At 37.4% G+C, this 20177-nt stretch overlaps 1 protein-coding gene across 1 annotated transcript in view; it reads left to right on the plus strand.

Annotated features, from left to right (window-relative positions):
• Positions 1–343: 343 nt before the first annotated feature.
• Positions 344–20177, plus strand: part of LOC139123494 (leucine-rich repeat-containing G-protein coupled receptor 5-like) — a 175244-nt gene continuing 155410 nt past the window's right edge. The window contains exon 1 of the mRNA XM_070689686.1: positions 344–637. Within this exon, the coding sequence (XP_070545787.1) occupies positions 405–637 (233 nt within the window). The 5' untranslated portion in view covers positions 344–404. The remainder of the gene's footprint in view (positions 638–20177) is intronic.

Consider the following 20177-nt stretch of genomic DNA (forward strand, 5'->3'; position numbering starts at 1 on the left):
TTGAAACGTCTGCTTGAAGGAATGTGTCACGGTCTCTGGAAACTGATACAGTCCTTATCGGCGCTATGCTGCTGCATGCTGCTGTACCGAAGGCAGCGGGGAGAAATCTATTCCATTGTTATGTAGGGGTGGTCTCGGGAAGACTTACTAGCGATAAGTTTCGTGGGCGCCGATTCTTTTTTTTGACATTTTTCAGTATATCGATTTACAGTATTTATGCTGTATAATATTAATATAGTCACTAAAGGTACCTGATATGAAATCTGACCCTGTCTGTGTAATCCCCTCCTATTCTACCGTACTCTCTTAAATATTGGTATGGTCCATCGAGTCGGCGCGTTTGGGAGTCCAAGCTAAAAGTTGGGCCGAGTAAAAACACAACAATATACACCGATCGGTTCAACATGGCTAACACCAATAGTCGAAGATTGGCGCTTATTTTATGCTATTTCCTTGTTCTTGGTGGCCTCGACCGCTCGTATGTCCACGGTGAAATCAGCTTGGACGATGGCTGTCCGATACAGTTCGACTGTAGCTGTAACAGTGGCAGCGATCGAAGTTGGAGCGTAACTGTCGACTGCTCGGGCAAGAACTTAACCCACGTTCCGCCGGGCATCGGTCCAAACACTACGATGTTGTGAGTACATTATTTGTAATTTTCGGAATATTTGTGTGTTAAGTATGAGTGATTTGTGGCACTGTTGACCAGTGCTCTCAAATCAGTTAGCCAACTATCGTGTGTCATGTATCGCATGATCGGCTAGGGCAATTAGCTTTAGCAGCTAGCAGTGAACTTTCGTGGTTGTGGTGTGTGCATTCGGTACTTGTTAGTGTACCACTACCAGCACGGGATTCCAAACTGAACACGAAGTTTGAACCTGCGACAATCGTCCCGATATTGTTTTAAGTCACTACTTCACGACCCAGAGAAGGCAGTATGCGTTTGCCCAGATGGCAGGCTACTCTATCGGCTTCTGTGCCGTGGTCTCTGTCTACGCGATCATTTTATTTTCGTCCGGGAGACCCATCGTCAGCTAAGTGTTGACAGTCTGGTCAGCCATGCTTTCACAGTCTCATTTTCCAGTCGGCGATCTCCAGTACGACGCTAATTGCCTTATTGCTCAACGGATTGTTGTGAAATTCCGGGTGTTTAGAGCCAATGTGTTGTAACTCGCACGCCGTACGCCCCTCTCAAACGAACATAAAACTGAAAATCTTTGTAAATCTAGGCAATGTGTGTATTGCAATTTTGTATTGGTAGTTGGGATTTATTATTGGCCGCTATTCCGCCGTAATTGTTTGAGAAGGATGACCCCTTTGTGAGGTTGTGTACTAACCCGTGACACACGATTCTAAAGCTTGACTTTTAGTAAATTCTTTTCAAACTTCGTGGTTTACACATGTTTCACCTTTAGGCAAGAATACGCCAGGGCTGACACGGGGTGGAGTTGTACTGCTGGCGGGTCTTACAAATCTTGCGCCGCACGCTCGTGTGAGTAGTTGCACGGCCGGCGGGAATACCAAAAATTCCATGGAAAAATTGAAAGCGTGAAGAAAGTCTCACAGACGACTCGAAACGAATTATTTTTGGGGAGGTTCCTCTTACGCAACGATGTGTTTACCTGTAAGATAGGTTGAGATCAGCCACCAAATCTTCCAGCCATCCGTTTGCTAATTTTATATTCTACCACAGTCCCTCCATGATTGTGTATCTCATGGCTTTCTGGTTTACGTACACTGTTGTGGTATGTTTAGAGAACACTAAAGTATTTGTGACGACCTGTGCGTGTCCTGTATAAGCCAGTAGCACTGGCAGTCTCCCAACAAGAGTTGCATAGATCGTTTATTCAATTAGCAAATATTTCGAGACCACATTGTAATAACTTTGTGCGGTAGTTAAATATTTGCTTTGCTTTTTATGGTGTGTTTACTATCAAAAGTGCACGAGTGTGTAATTTGTTAGCGAATGGACCTTTTAGTTTTTATGGCCACTTCTGAACAGCCGTGTCTGCTTACAAGTGTCGTTTTTTAGCACACCACAATTTCCACTCCAGTGAATCCAGTCCCATTGAAGCCTTGAAGGATTTCACTGGCAGTGCAGTCGTTTGATCGTGATGCACTGGTGATGTCTTTGAAGACATAACATGTGAACGCGGGAACTATTTACGTCGAACGCCTGAAATACATCCCCAGGAATCAAAGGGACTCTTCTATGCAGGAATGAAATCTAAGCAGTCATGGTATGAATACGACTCCCAAAGTGGCGTCCTTCAGTCCATGTTCGTGCGTGCGTCATATCATAGGTGAAGTGTAGGCGTGAGTTCAAAAAGTTGTAAAATCGTCAGCCTGTAGCCCTACCTGAGAGATTACTTGACACAAAAATAAAAGACCATAACACCATTTTTGAATTTGTTTCTTGTTTCTTCACAAGGTTCATCTATTACATCAGGAGGACTATTGGTAGTATAGAACTTTGGATAGCACAAAACTGAAAATGGCTTTTGTAGATAGAGTGTTTCCAGGATTGTAGTTTTGCAACTCATGGAGCCGATTTGTAAAGTACAGAAAATTATTGAAATTTGTATTGTTCTTTTTTCCAAAGTGTTATGTGGTTTTGTCCGTGAATTGTCTCAGCGTTAAGAGCTACCTTAAACACATTCTGTGTTCAAAACAGAGCTGCGTCAACGGCAGACAGTTCAAATCCAATCTTCTTCATGTTTTGAAAGTGGATACAAAAGATTGCCAAGCCTTTCAGAATATTAATGTAATCTTGGCAAAAAAAAGAAGAAAACGAACAATTTTATATATGGTTGTATGGTAGTATGTGATTTTTACACGTTCAGCTCTTTTCTAAATTGCATACGGGTCTGAAATGTATATGTTGAGAAAATGTTGAGCTTAGGGGCCGTGGATAATTATAGTAAAACACGCGCATGGTAAACGTAACTTCTATGTTTAGTGGGAGGGGATGGGGTAGTGTATGCGTGATTTCATAGTGGTGTAATTACTGATTGCTAGTATGCAGATACAGAATGAGGCTTTGTTGGAATTTTGCACTTCCAAACTTTCATTTAGGGGGAGGGGGTGGGGTTAAGGCCAAATGCAATAGGTTTCGTTAACCAGGCACATGTTTTAATCATCCACGGCCCTTTAGTTAGGCAAACTCAGAACAAAGCTATTCAGTCCATTTCCACATACTCTATCTTACACAGTTCAATCAAAGGTAGTACTGTTGCAAGTGTTGAAGCTGGTGTAGAACACCACGATTGAACCCAATTAGTCTAGGCATTTTAGATACAATGTAACAATATTCTATGCATAACATTAATCCATATTAGGGAGTTCACTATTTTGATTGCACTGTTGGTAGTTACTTTGAAATTTAGTCCAATGAAAAAATAATGTATGAAAAAAAAATAGCTTTTTATTCTGAAAAGTATTTGAAAATATGATGAATTCTTATGCAAGTAAGTCTTTTATTTTGTACTTTAGTCATCTTAATGAGCATTTTCAGATAAAAACATTTCTGGTGAGCTATTAGTCTAGGGAGGATAGTGCCACCCGCTGTTCTGTTTGAAGATTAAAAATTTATAGCTTGTTATAGGTGTCAAAAGAGACTGCATCAATGAATATGGCCCCCGTCTCATCAAAGAGCCGCCATGGCTAACAAACAACACACGAGTATGGGCTCACGACTGTCACACCGCGGCTTGGGCCGAAAAAGGGAAGAGAGATAAGGAAAGGTCATTCCAGGTCAGTTAGGGTGAAGATTTGCAAAGTCTCCAAATTCCCTCTGATGTTTGGCTAAGCCGAGCAGGTGTTAAATGCTATTAACTGGCATTTCTAGAGTGTTGTGTCTGTGTGGTGGAGTGATTCGACAAGAATTGATTACGTATGGCGAATTGTTTGGCACTGTTAAATGAGTACCAGAGTTCTCTTATAGTGGATTTGGATCAGCATTCCCGCCTTGTCCCGCATATAAGATCTATTTATTCATTCATTTTTGACAGTTTAGACTGCTTTGTTTATCCATGTTTGACTGATATCAGTGCAGTAGGTTATCAGGTGTATGTTTTATTTGTTTGCACACATTCCTCATCGGCAGGTAGCATGTGTGTGCGGTATTTGCCTTTTAGTGCTATTAAAAGCTGTATTTGCAATTGGCATAGTTCAGGTCCTATGTACATGTGTAGATGGATAGGTAGGTGTGTAGGCATGCGCAGATACAGGTACATGTTCTTCTGTGAACGGTGAAAGACATCCCACACACATTAATTTTGTAACTCTGTAGCACACTGGTTCTACATGTTACCCGTCCCACTTCCATCTGAAAGTCAGTATTTTCCGTTCTATGTGAAAGCAAGTTAAATAGGTTGCTTTGTTCTTCAGCAATACTTATTCTAAATTTTCTGAATTTTGCAATTTCACAGGTCAAGAAAAAACCCTCTGGTGAGTTTTATGTCAAGAGTTAGGGATGTAGAAAATAGCCGGCAGCTGGCAAAACAACCGGCTGTCAGCTACAATTTGCAGGCTGTGAAAATTTAATTTTGGTAAAAAATAAGGACATTTTGCTCAAACTTTATGTGCCCATACACTACTTGGAACTGCCTGTACTTTTATTTTTGCCAACTTTAACCTAAATTTTCTATATCCCTGTGAGTGTGAGAGAGATGTTTAAAAAATCTTGCCTTTTCAGCAGCTGAACAAGAAGAAATGTGAAAACACTTACAATCTGGTAGTAAAAATTTATGAATCATGTTATTAAGATTTGTCAATCTGAGAAAACATAATACTGTATTGAGAAAAGAGAAGGAAGAGAATATTCAAAAAGGTGACCACATTTTAAAAATCAAGCATTGCTCGGTCATCAGATTTGAAAATTGTGAATAGAAATTTCATTTTATCATCAAGACTACAGAGTGATTTTCTTTGCTGTTATAGTAGGCAGGTGATGAGTATAGTAACGTGGAGAAGTTCTTACTCTGAAATCAATATTTATTCAATGTTTGAAATGGAGTCATTTGATGAAGGTCTTCAATTTGCAAGGGGAGAGCCATTCAGTAGTCTTGGAGAGGGGAGTATATTTATTGCATTTAAAAATTTAAAAAGCCATCAGATTCTACACAAAGCATATTTAAAAGCTTGATGAGAGTGGATTTGAATCTTTTGTGAAACGTAACATATAAGATTACAAAAGAATATCATGTTTTATCTGAAATTTGACTAAAGTGTTTAGTGTTTTTAAAGTCAGAAACCATGACAACAAACCTGTCAGTGCCAGATAACTGAGGGTAAGATGTACAGTGAGTGATGTTGGGGAAAAGTTTGTTTCCACGGTTACCATTACAGGAAAAGAAGTGTTGCTGATGTTTATGACCAATCTTTCCATTGTTACCCCTCATATGATGTGCAATGGTCATGCCCTTAGAACTGTTTGTAAATTTTCAGTCTGCGTGTACAACTTTGGCTTTTGCAAACAATGTCATGGTTAAAGCGTAAAATGAAAAAGAATGATTGATGGTTTTTAAAAAAATCCTCTGTGATATTATTCACCATAAAAGGACAGGTATATGTAGTCAGAGACATGAAGGGTAACCTCTCAGAATCTCAAGTCCATCCAGATGATGCAATAGAGTCTGTGTTGGTGCATAATTTTTATGAGCGATATGAAGAAAAAAGATGGCCAACTAACATGTTTGAATGAGTGAGAAGTAAGGGAACCGTATACAAAAGGAATTGTTCTCTGTGCTTCTCTGTCAATATTTCACTTACCAGACTCCATACTTTTGAGAGGGACCCTTATTTTTTTTAGTATTTTACAAAGAGAAAATCCATCTCCAATATAGATGGATACATAGTTGGGAATTTTCTTTATCATCCAGTACTCATCCCACATACCTTCAGGGATCATCCATACAATCTCTTCCAACGGTGATTTTTGTGCCGAGTTCTCTCAAACTGAACACATGTTTTTCAGAGATTTTAAATTCTTGGTAACTTAATGTATCACAGAGATTCCAGGAAAGCCATCAGATTCTGCTGAAAGCATATTGTCGTGCGTCCGGGCAGTGGACACTTTCCTTGGATGTGGGTGTGAAGTGAGATTCAAGTATTAAACTGTGAACAGAGGAATTGAGGCAGTTCCAATAGATTAGGGTCTTAAAATAGCCTGTAAAAATGCCGACTTAGTCTGAGGATTTATTTTTGTCATGGTTTGACGATGTTTGTTGAGAATTCAATGAGACAGAAGTTACAGTTTGCTATTGATGTGCCACAAGACAGCTGCATCTCCTGCTAAAATCTAAGACTCCGACTCTTGTACATTATGAGTCTTTAGCGACTCTGAAAAAAATTGACACACACAAAAAATTATTTTTGATTTGTCTTTAAAAAGTGTCCTTATTTGTTTTCATTAATTAGGATGCTTGAATTGTACTCTTTATAGTTTTACTTTTCTTGGAATGCTATTATGGAAAACATGGAAAATTATTTTTATTTCACCAGGTTTGACCTCACACTGTCAAATTGGTTTGTAGTCAGAGAACTGTTTTTTCCACCAGTTGTAGTTTAAGAGATAGAAATTTTTCAATATAGATTATTCAATCGCATAATGTTTTTATGCAGAGGAAAAATAAATATGGGTTTGACTTCTTTACTCTGTGAATATTGTGATATGTAAGTGATATGGTATTTCCATTGACACAGTTCCTACCTGAGTATTGTTAATGCCCTACCTCTATGTGCAAACCCATGTGGTGTGGTGTGCATATCAATAAAATCCATTACCAAGAATGGTTACTTATAGTTAGTCTGGTTTCTCGCTCTTGCTGTGGATGAAAACTGAAGCCAGGGTCAATTCCTAGACTAACAGAGTTGTGAGTGTATCTGTGTCACAGAGGTGACTATTGACTTGTTTACAACACAGAAGAGTACACCAAAGCAATCATTATTTCACTTTATAAATCTCCTGACAATGATTGGAACTAAATTTACAGTTACGTAATAGACATTCCAAGCCTAACCAGATTGAGTTATAAACTTTTAACAGTGTTGGCATCACCAATGGGACGGAGAGTTTTGGCCGTAAACATAATGGCTGTCGTTTACACACCCCATCCATAAAAACTGAATAGCTGTTTCTTCTCTGAAGGAAAGTAGGCTTGCTGTTATGCAATCAGCCCCTTGAACTCGAGGCTATCAAAAGTTTTATTGACTGCTTTTATGGTAATTTTATTGCCTCCAGGTGCAAAAATTACCTCCTTTGAACTTGCCAGGTCAAAAGATTAGCCAAATGCAGAGCTCTTTATCAGCTAAATTAGCATAGCCCCATGTATTGTTTGGAGTGATAAATTTGGAATTAACACAATGGCACTCACTCTGGAAGTGTATTGTGTGACTGTTGCAGTGAAGCTGTCTTACATTTCAGTTTGATGTTTTCAGTCGTGAAAATTGAACACTTTACCTTTTTTGACTGTTCAAGCATTTTAGCATACCTGTTACTAACACGTAGCCTGATTCTGCTTTGTAATTTTCATGTCTGTTCCAAAGTACCTTTTAGCAGGGATACTCTAACCATGCTTTCAGTAACACAGAGATCAATCAATTGTAAGTTCTTGTTCCACCCTTGAAATTACTTTGAAATACCAAGCCTGTCAACAAAGTCTACATGTCATGTGAATTAAATCAATATTATCAATTACATTTGAATTCTAGTCCGGACCAAAATTCACTTTTCCAACATTAACAATGCAGTGTACACATGGACAGAATGAGTTGACAAGCTGAATATTGTGTATCTTAACATCCTTGGGAGAGAAGAATAAAAAACTTCAGTTAACATTAAAAACAAAAAAATTAAAATTAAAATTCATCTAGCCGTATTCAGTTTACCTTTCATAGGACAGTGTCCCAGTCTGCTGCACGGAGCATATTGATATAAAATACCAAGTACTCTATATTATTCTGTTTCATTATTTATGGTTGAGTTTCTGTTTAAAATTGACTTTGAATGTCAACAACAAGTATTGTGTCTTTCATAAATACATGGCATTGTCAAGACAAATGAAAGGCATTTTCTATGTGCTGGAAGGAGTACTTATATGAAATCTGGCTCACTTGGATCACAATTGTGAAGTAAAATATTCAAAGTTAGGTTGAAGTTACAAGGTATGGTAGAAGAAAAGAAACACCAAACAAACACACACATTATTACATTACAAGTTCTACAAACAATACATGTAAGACAGCAGCTATGGATTTACAGAAATAATAGAAACATGATTAATTCAATCAAATTTGGAAAATTTTTAATGGTTTCCTGCAAGAAATGCCATGCGGTTCCTTACTTGTCTCATAATTGGTCTGATACACACTCACAAAAAATTCCTGTCAAAAATAGTGAACTCGTCCATCATCATTGAATACCGTCATAAAAGGCATTCGTTTTAATGTCAAGATTATGAGAAGTGAGCATAAGATTTGTGAAATGTGTTACTTGTCTATTTATGGGAGTGACGGGAAAGAACAAAATGACTTGAAGTCAAAAGTAAATGAAGTTTGAAATCTGAAATAATTTCCTGACTATAAATCACACAGTTCTAGCTTTTTACTCCTCAGTCTATTAAGCACTAATCACTGATCAAGAATTTTACAGCGCTTTCCATCATATTCCTCGCTTTGACTGTACATTAACCTGGCTCACCCTGACACACATGACTGTGCAGTGTTTTTCCATTTCACTGGAAATAATATCTCAATGGATACTGAGTTGCCTTAAAGGGACAAAGTTGCTCATTTTTCATGAAGTTTGTTTGATGCAAGATGCTTCTTATATTGTTTGACATGTTGAAAGATACTAAATGAATGGGTGACCATGCATCGCAAAAATGAATTCATGGTTATAACCATTAATTCATTTTCGCGATGGTTTCATGTATCGTGTCTGAAACCGGGGTCGAATATATGCATGGTCACCCATTTATTCAGTATCTTTCAACATGTCAAACGATATAAGAAGCATCTCGCATCATTATCAAACAAAATTCATGAAAAATGGCCAACTTTGTTCCTTTAATGTGTATAGAGTAGAGAGCAGGCTGTAAACTTTCAGCATGTTTTGTGTGTATGCTATGTTTGTATATAATTGAGACAGACAGTAAACCCAAGGTAAAGTGCAATTCAAGTTCAAATGGCGGTGAAATCATACATTTCAAGCAGATATAATAGTGCAATGTACTTTCCAGAGAATATTGATTCAACCCTGAATTCAAAGTCATAAAAAACGCCTTCAAGTGTTCAAAAATCTTGTAAAATGTGAAATCTAGTTATGTAGTCAAGCAAAGGCTTCTTGAAGGTTTAAGGTCGTCGTTCAAGAAGATAGATATGCATGCACAAGGTGTACTTAAATTCTGTTTACATTGAAGTGTTGGATATTGCACCTTTGTTATCAGACCGACACAGAATCGAATTTGTCTGCTTCAGTAATTTTGAGCAACCTGGGCAAAGAATAGTCATCAACAGTGTTTTCGTTTTGTTCAGTCCAAAGTGTCTTCTGTTCTGTAAGAATAGAATGAACCATTAAAAATAATCCTTTGAATGTTTTTGTCTAAAAATGGACTGTATGATATCATTCAAAATCGATCATTGTTGATGTTTCCTGTTTTGTCAACCATGTTGTTGAATAAACAATGAAAACTATCAAATGTCATGTTTGTGTACTAGTCAGTAAAATCTTTAGTTGAGAGCCTGCATGTACTCAGAGACATGTTTCATTATGATTGAAATACTTCAACTGTACTTGAGAAGAAACCAAAAAAAGGATATAATTGCGTGAAGTCTGGAAGTCTGAAAATGCCTTTTAGTGGGTCAAAAGTTTAATGCCTTGATGTGGGCCAGTGAACAGATTTATGAGTTTAATTGTAGGTTGATGCGTCTCCACTGCTGTGGATACATGTTGCTTTTGCATTGTTTGTTTGGCATAAGAATGAAATAATCTCCCAAGTGGTGCTGGGACAGCTCACTCCTGAGTTATTGTGTGTCAGGACGTGTATAATCTTTCTTTAGATGCGTTGTGTGTGCAAGGCACTCCAGGCAATTGTATGGCGGTTTCAGTGACACTCCCCAGGGCTCGGCAGGATCTGGGGACAATGAGTTTCATTGGGACAAATTTCAAGGTGTAGCCGTTCATTATCAGTTGACCTGTAAGGGTCAGAGACCAAACACAAGGCATGGGATCCTGCTACCATGTCACTAAATGGAAAACTTGTCAGCTGTTTGAATTTAGCTTTATATAGATTACCAATAAAGTGTTCCCTAGGTATCGCCGGATTTGTCGGCTTTTTCTTGCAACTGACGGCTAATAAAACGTTCCTTATTGCATCGAGCAGGTACGTCCAGGGGGCTCCTTTATATGGATTGATTATCAGTGCTGTCTGCATGGCAACTCTCACTTGCAGCTACAAAGAATTGCCGAACTGACTTGGATTTATAGAAGTAGCTGTGCTGTATGGTCCAATGATTATGCTTTCTTGCTAGAGTGCTGCAATCTGACTGAACAGAATTGTTGAAGCTGTCATTATCTACCCAGTTTTCTCCAGAGTTTGGAAAATCTCATGGGCCAATTTACATAACAATGTATAATTTGCATAATATTTTTCGTGAAAAAATTATTCTTCCTATGGTTATTAACATATGAATAGATTATCATCACTCTGAAAACAGGGGGTTCAGTTGGCCTACCCCTCAAAGTCCCTTTATGGAGAACCCTGCTACTGTACTTAAACATGTATGGATGAAGGATGATAGACACTACAACAGTGGTATCAGTATGGTAACTCCCAGGACTGATATTTCCCACTCACCCATTGGGGTTAGGATTATGGATAGGTTAAGTGTTGGGGGGGGGGGGTAAATGTTCCAGGGGGTGGCTGTCCTAGACACACGGCCATACAGTTGATTCTAACAGGTTTGTGTGATTTCCTTCAATTTATCATATGTAAATTATTCATTCCAGTAGTACAGATAACATGTACACTGTACATTCTGAAAAGATAGGGAGCTCGTGTTTCCGATCTTTATTTCAAACCTAGAATATCCAGGGTATGTGAATATTTCTCACAAAGCAATATATCCCTTGCCTGGTTGATCAGCTTGTAAGGACACATGCTGTGGTGTTTTAAGTACACCCACTTTAATAGTTGAATGGTTTTTTATCACTTTACGAGGCAGGACAATATTTCTTAATAGACCTCCCTTTCTGTAAGAACAGGAAATTTACAGGCACTCAAATGACGATGAGGCCATTCATATCCTTGTGTGGTAACCTGTGCAGAGATTGCATTTTGCTGATGGCAGTGACTTGGGTGAGAAAATTTCTCAAGGTGTGAAGGAGGGTCTTGTCTTCCCAAAAGTGTATTTTCAAAATGACGGGTAAGGCTGTGATATTTTTCAGAATGTCAAAATCATATTGAAGTTCATCTGGGGGAGGTAATTTTCTGCCTGCAAGGCACACTGTAACCTGACACCCACTGTAGTGGGCCAGTCATCTGTTTTCCCAGGTTATTGGGTCAAAGTAATTTCTTTGTTTTGAATCCAAAGGCGAGTAGGTTTTTGGAGATTTTTATAAAAACGTGTATTTCAGTAAGACGTCACCGTGTAGCGTTTCTGGCAGTAAATCTCAGCCAGAAATTCTGTAAAATGCACTTGAAACATCTGAATGCCTGCAACATGTCACATGTGAAATTGAAAAAATTATGGAGGTGAACGAAGTTTCAGCTTTGATTCTTGAATAGGCACGCAGAAACAATTGACTAAATATAATACTTGTGTGGGTAAAATTTTCTGTTTGTGTTTTTGAACAGCTCACTAACCTTTCAAAATTTTGAGTGGATTGTAAACAAAGAATTTAATCACTCTGGCCTTTAGTAGTATTTGATACGAAGCAATGGATGTCTCTGAGCTGGATCAGTGACAGCGTCAGCAGGTTACTGGAGTACCGCTGGCAAAGTTACGCTCAACAGAAGTATTGTAAATTGTTGCCTTTTGTTCCACTGTTTGTGGGGCAAACCTGTAGCAAAGCCTCCACCAAGGTGCTAACTCCATTGTTGCCACTGTATATGTGTGTGTGGAGTGGGAAAGGTAGCTATGAATAAATGATATTCCAGGAGGTGAAATTTGTGCGATTTAAAGGGTGAGTGGTAAGGGTTGTTGCCAGTGTGATGTGTTACAGTAGGTGTGAGGAGGATGGCTGTGAATAGATGTATACATGTACTAGGAACTGAGTGAAATTTGGGTTAAGAAAGTACCGGTATGCGTTTCGAAAGTGAAAGACTGCAACTTTTGCTCAAAGTTTCCTGAATGAATCTTTCAACCATTCTCTTACCAAAGCAACAATAAAAATTGGGGGGTCACCGTGCAAAGTTTGGAACTAGAGAAACAAATTGCCCAACATTTTGCGATTTTTGAAATTCAAAATGGCTGCCATTCCTGTGTTAACTCTATGGAGGAAAAATTGAATCTTGGATTTAAAAAGATAAGACGCTGAAAGTTTTTCTTTCTTTAAGAGCTTTAAAATGAGCCCCCACAAGTGGTAGCTCTGAAAAGAATTGTAGAAATTTGAGAGTCCAACGATCTGTCCCTGAGGCATGTTCTACCTTAATGCCAAGGTGTTGGGAGGGACGGACATGAATTCATGTGTAATTTCAGGATGAAAAATTATAATAAATTGAATGAGTTGACAACTGTCATTCCAATGTCAATAGTCTAAATTTTGACATTGCAATGCAGTGATCGTGCTTGCAATAGACTAAACCCAGAATTCTAATCGACCACAGTACAAGCAAAACCTTGTGCACAAATGCGTATAGAAATTCATGTATCTCCATATATGTTTACACACATGCATTTGTTCTTACCGTCATCACGTGATCCCTTTGGCATACTGAGTGTGTAAAATACTGCGCGTCCTTTTTACTCAGGAGAAGTAGAACTATTGTTTAGGGTGATTCCCCCCTGATTTTGATTCCAAGAAGAGAGAAAAGTCCTACATCTGTATTCGTAATAGACAGATTTACAGTCTTGCAAATAAGTTCGCTTTCAAGAAGAGTCAGGGGAAGCAAAAAATGCGATTAAAGCGATCTTTGCCATTGTGCCGTCAAAATGGTATGACCTGATGATTTCCAAAGGGTTTCTGATACCTGACAGGAAATGGGATCCTAGGGTCGGTATTTCGCATGGTTTATTTTGCTCTGAAAAATGGCAATTTAGGTATTATTCCTTGATTTTATTCTTATCCCCACTCAAGATGCATGCATATTTTCACAATGGTAGGAATCAAGACCCGAAGGAAGCTGTGAAATAATTTCCTGTACGCATATGCGAGAGTTCCACGGCCCACTAAGCAGCGTGATCCCATCATGGACATTTCGTGAATTCATACACGTTCCTTAGGAAATTACAGATGCGTCGTGTCTGGTCCATAAGTAGAATAATTCCTGTGTGGCATATACAATTATAGAAATCCCATTCAGAAATTGATTTTGCAAAATTTATGTAAAGTGCCCTGCGCTCACGCAAGCTTAAAGCAATCTGTCGCTGATGGTTTGAAAAAGTGAGAAATGCTCCATTCATATACAGTCTGTCTCGTACTCCTCTAAATCTCAATTATTGACAGTTTTTCCTCCTGGTCATTCAGACTTTCTTCATTTCTATATTGAAACTAGGGTGCATTAATCATGAAGTCATGCAGAATGTATTAAACCAGAGACAAAGACAGGGGTATGGTTGTATGGATTAATGTCAGATTAGTACGTATGGTCTTTTCATTGACAAAGCACATATATCTTGTGTGGTGTTTCAGGCAAAACCACGACAACATTGTAATGAGGAATTTCATTGAAATACGTACTGGTTTTCTATAGTGTTTCTCTTTTAATGCATACTGGAATTTCTTGTTCGCTGGTAATCCCAGCCTATATAAATACATTATTGAATATAAATTCACGCACTTTTACCCTGTGGTGATGTAACCTCTTGGAAAGACTTGTTTGGCCAGAGTGAGTATAAATTCTTTGTAGGTTTTCAGAGTGTACCGGAAAAAACTAACTTTTCTCTCAGAATTTTTCGTTGTTGACTATATTCCGTTTCAAAAATAAGCCATGGCTTTCATAGACATGTACAGTTTGTAATCATTTGATAATGGGTCACTGCACTGTGAAAATAAATTGTGGCATGACTTTTTTCTCATCCACTAGTCAACAGATGTTTTGAAAATGTGGACGGTGTTGATACAACCAATTTCACTGCACCTCACCGAAACAGCATCTATTATACACATATTGTGTGCATGGAACTTATGATGTTTTCATTCAATGTGGACAACAAAGTGTCATAGAAGTGATGTGTTTCATTTAAGTAATGTTATAGAGGGTAGACTGGGAAACTTCATTCTCGTGTAACACAGGATGTCAAGCTTTAATCGCAGTACTTGTTGTTGGTGTAATTAGTTGAAGTAGAGTTCCTCCAGACAGATATTCCCACGCTCAAATTTTTACAATACTCTCTTAGACTACCACTTGTGGGGGTTCATTTTGAAACTAAATACTAAAAAATTGCACGTCTTATTTTTGTGAAAATCTGAAATTTAAGTGTGTCAGACAGAATTAATGTTTGGACGATGGCCATTTTGAATTTCAAACATTGGTAAATTTATGCCAATTTGTTCTTCTGGTACCAAAATTTGCATGATGACATATGACTTTATTCTTGATTTTTAAAGAGAAAGAAAGAGAGTTGAAAAATTCCTTTTAAGTTTGAGCAAAAGTTGAAGTCTTTCACTTTTGAGCCTCAATTGAGATGGCATTTGTTTCAAGAGACTGTCTGTTGTTTGTGTCAGATGAACACATCATGTATGTGTATCAGACCGCATATTGGCGAGGTCGAGTGAAATCGGCTGTATGCTGAGTAGCAGTTATTTGACAAAACAAGGAACTGTAGATGATAGTCAAAATGTGAAAAAGATTCCGGTAAAAAAATCAAAAGTAACTGTTTAACTACTGTATGGCTCCAAAGATAAATCTCAGTGGACTTTTTATTTACCACAAATCTTGTGAAATTTTCAAAACATCAGGCTAGAGTAAGATGAAGTACTTTAGGTTAGAAAGGTTTCTGGTAGCTGTCAACTTCTCAAGATGGATTCATGACCTGGTTGTCTTGACTGTGAGAATAACATGTAGATGTACAATGTAAGCTGTCACATAAGTGATTTCTGGGCTTGAGCCATTTATCATTATAGAATTCAATCTTTCTGCAGGGATTGAACAGTTTTATACATGTAATCCATGCATTACATATTGCATTGTATTGGTGCCTGAACCTGTAAACACATTTCTGATTTCAGAAATTACTTTTCCAAAACATGCATTATATATACAGATCTTACAATGCTATTTTTCATTTTTGTAGCTGATGAGTGAGTGTTGAATTTAGCTGGGCAGGGCTATGACAGCCAAAGCAAGTTACATGTATGTCTGGAAGGGAAATTATTGTGCGCTGTGCCATGTATGAACAAATGTGATGTTGTCAACGTGATTTTTATCCTGCTATTGTACAAGGGAGAAGACATAATCAGCACAAATGGAAGGTATGCCAACATAAATGTGCGTCAAAATTTTAAAGTGGATTTTCTTCACCATTTTGATGGTTTTGTGCAAAACTAGGAAAGAAATGACAGTTACATTTTATGTCAGGTTTTCAGGCATCGCCATAAACCTGTTCACCCCCAATTCCCCATAAACAGGTCCACAGTCACCATTGATAACAATTGGTTTTGGTCAAACCATTGTAGTGAAAGGGTTAATTAAAGCTCCATTAGCTGTAACTTTGCATGAAGTTTGTAAAATAGAATGTTTTGTCCTAGTGTCAAAGTCATGTCAAAATTCCTTCAGTTGTCTTCAACATGTCAACACAATCTGTTTCTGTGTGATACAGCAAGTCATATGTTATCACTGACAGCTGAATTTTAGAATTCATTCATCAACTGTTCAGTAGCATGGCATATGAAACATCTGACTGTCAACACTGTGGTGCGTTTGAAAGTGGTGTCTTGTATTTCATCACATACTGTATGTACTCGTATGAGATCAGTTAATGTGTAAAAGTACTTGATTGATGTAAAACAGGACCCAAATATTTATCACGCACAACTGCCAAGTCTAGGACCAGGACACGCATTTCCAGTTCTGTGAATGTGGTTCACAGCAGTAGAAATACATAGATATGTCTAGGTTCTAGACTAGATGTTGCCCTGAAATTGTTTGTGAGGTGCCTCTAATAAAATTCTTTGTATGCCATCCACGGGCTGGTACAGTAGGTTTTCACTCAAAATGATGAAGACAAACACAGTGTCTTTATGGTATTATAAATAAAAAATGCTAGCAGCTATTTTCTGTATGCTGCTCCAGAAATATATTGGCAAATAAGTACTAAGTTTGTGTTTTATTTCTCTGTGTATCTTTTTTAGTCTGGCAATAGAATACATTGTAGGTTTGAGAACATTTCAAAGGCGGAAAACAAAGGATTTTACTCAAGCCGCCTAACTGAAGCTTCCAATTTATTAATGTACAGTAATTTGACAGGGACTGTGCAGTGAGAAAAGTGCATAGTGAAGTTGTTTATTAGAAAGTTGCTTTATTTTGGTCCAGATTAATTTTGTTCGTGAGAAAGGCATATTGTTGGTGTCTAATTTAATGTCCTTTTAACCTGACTAACCCAACTGGCAGAAATAGCCACGGTTGGTGAATGTCAAAGTATTTGGGGCAGCTGTAGCAAACATGTAAATTTGTAGTGGCCTGCCATCAAAGCATCTTCCTACTTTGTGTTGTTTGAGGAAGTGGTCTTGCCGCAGTTATTTCTGATTTATTCACTCAAGTTTTTAATTCTATTTACCAATGTGATGTTGAACCTTACATTCAGGAGTTGACCACAACTCATGTTGATTGCAATGTAGCACATGATATGATTACACTCTGTGATTATGAGTCATGAACCAAAGTAATGATAATTTAAACAGACTGTCAGAAATGACACATAAATGTGTGACTTCATAATAACCGCTGCCCTCATGTCTTGAATTGTGTATCACACTTCAGACTCGATTATAACATAGACTTTAAAAGTCTATGATTATAACTACTTCAGAAAGCCTGTTGAAGTAATTAAGGTCATGTGACACCCATCTGCCAATCATAACAGACTTCTACAATTCCTACCCTACAACCATGGCTGTGTGTTTCTAAGGTATCCAGTCACCTACCTACTTCATAGATTGCAATTTAAAATCCTAAGATATTTGACTTGTCACCTTCAATGCACTGGCAAATCACTTAAGTAGTGATTCTTGGTTGCCGAGGGGGATAAATCATGCTGGTAGTTCCAAACCTTTGAATTCACATACTTGTGACTTTATTGTATGTAGCATTAGTTGAAAAGTTTGCATTAAATTCCCAGTTTTGGTTGCATCTTTCCACAATCACCATGCCTGACTAAAATGGAAAGCTTTAGAAAAATCCATATGAACATAAAAGATAAAAGACAAATTTGATACAGATACGTTATGTTCTTGATGGACAACGTGGTTGGCATTACAGGTCATGCCTCTGTACACACTTCAAGCCCAGAGCTACATGTAAATATTACATGATACACGCCCCCTTACAGACTTCTAGCTCAGAGCTACTAAACCATACATGTATATCTGCACTACATGTCATCACATCTTTGGAGGACTATCAGCTTTGCATCACAACTTTTGAAAGACATGTATCCCAAGTTGCACATGAGGTATCTGTGTTTCCTCTGGCTTCTGAAATTTTTTAGTAAATTTACGAATTGGGTATTGAAACTTTTCGTAAATTTTGAAATTTATAAGTAAACTTAACTGTTCCATGTGCATAGATATGATTTTGAGGTTATGGGGCACTTCAGCTCTCAATCAACTAGCTGCTCCCTTGCATTCCTATATTTACGAATCAACAATGAAAAAAATTTGTAAATCATCTAAAAAATTAGTAATTTTACAAATTTGAGAGTGGCAGAGGAAACACAGGGTATACAGTACATAATGTTATGAGCGTTGGTTAATCTCAATTTTAGTCTTTTATACACCCCTATTTCAGAGTGGATTGGTCCAACTTTACAACAGATTGTATCAGGTTTGATACCATGTTGTGAGTAGCACTGATGGCTGTATTATTCATAGTTTGGGACTTGTGTTCGATTACATTAGTGAAACATAACATTTCTGCAAATGAAACGGTTGACTTCACCTGCTCTTCTCCTCTCCCATTTGTATTGACTCATTTTCTCTGTCATAAAGAATAGTATAATTGCTATGCCCATTCAGATTAACTGAAGAGGAAACTGCAGATTCATGTCAGGGAAGTCGTTTAAATTGTTAGGTTAAAAATAATAGATGCCGTCTCCCAATCAGATATTTCAGTTTTGAAAGTGTGTGAAACTCACAACCACATAAAGAAAAATCCTAATTTTAAATGTTTTCATTGAAAAGAGTAAAATGAAAATTTTGTTTTTTACATGGTGACCAAGATTGATAGTCATTTTCAAAGATAAATTTGTGGATGAAATTTCTAATATTGATCAAGTCATTTGATACATTAGAGCCAGCAAAACAAAAATTATGATTGATTGTGGATGGTCGATAAAAAATGTATAGTTATTGATTTTACATTTGATGCACAGTGGTTGACTGTCTGCACTCATTGGTGCAGCTGCCTGACCTTTGACCCCTGCGATCCTTACTCAATCTGTTTTCACTTTGTAAATGTGGATAGACAAAACATGAGCATGTACTCAGTACAATAGGTACATATAGTACTGTACATTTGTAAATGTCTCAGAGAATATATTGATAGAGTAATTTCTATTCATGGACATTCAATGTTTTTCTCATCAACTGTGTTGTCTTAATTTTTTGAGAAAAGCTCTGTGTGATGTGTATGTTAATCTACTGTTGAAAAACAAAAACATATTGTTATGTACGGATTGTACATGTACCTGCAAAAAAATTGCAAAGACAATTATTCTTTGACAGCTGTGTTTCTTAATAGCAAGAACATGCATGTAAATTAATAAATGGAAAGCATATACTGACTTTATTTCCATGAAATCAATGCTAATTTGTAATAAAGCAAAAAAAATACTTTTAAAAATTGATCTGAAATAGTATACCTGGCTGAGGTCTGCCATGGTCTCAACTTATCCCCCTCGTGGCCCCCCAGATCACAAATTAGAGCCGTGTATAACTGGTGAAAAAGCAGCATTTTCTGCCCTCCAGGCTTGTTTCAGCAGCTTGGGGATTGTTGTCGCCTGAGTGACTATATCGTCACAGTCTGGGATTGTGTAGTGATGACACACCAAGATGTATGTGGGACAATGGCACTGAGAACAGGGTGAAAACACTGAACAGTACAAGCTCTGCTTTTGCTAGGGACATGTATTTGATAGAACACCAGTACAGCATTTTCATAACTTCAACAATACCATTTTTGTCTTCTCAATATCTGACTTCATTTGTGCCATGGGCTAGAATACTTCATGGAGACCACTGCTACAAAGATTTTGTATTTCCAAACCCTAGCTGTATTTGAAATTAAACTGTATATTAATAATAATTTGATATTTGGAATGAGTAATAGGAGACAAAGATTGGGTCAGAAATTCCAGATTTGAAAATAACACAAAAACTCTGGTTTTCAGTCATTTCAAACCTATCAAAAATCATATTTAGTATAATTGTATCTCCGTATATTCACTTTTCCAAGCCTACTTTAGTATTAAAGCAAGTTTCACATACCTGACTCTACTGCTTGTATAATGTAGTTAGTTCAGTGCCTCCTACCAAATTTACATAATGATTGAAAGTTAATCAGTGCGTTTAATTTTTATCATACAATGAAAAAAAATTACAAAATAAGAAACAGAAATTCTCTATTTAAGCTGATTTAGTCATTTTTCCCATGGAACAAGATTATTATAATGTTTGTTGAGTAGAACCCTGTTAGGCTGTAGTATCTGTAATTGGATCATTGTATGTTTCTTTGTTTAAGGGGATTGGTTTATTAAATAAAGGAATTATTGGACAAATCAATTTCAAACAAGTCTGT

The sequence above is a fragment of the Ptychodera flava genome, chromosome 1 (genome assembly GCF_041260155.1).
Source record: "Ptychodera flava strain L36383 chromosome 1, AS_Pfla_20210202, whole genome shotgun sequence".
Lineage (NCBI taxonomy): Eukaryota > Metazoa > Hemichordata > Enteropneusta > Ptychoderidae > Ptychodera > Ptychodera flava.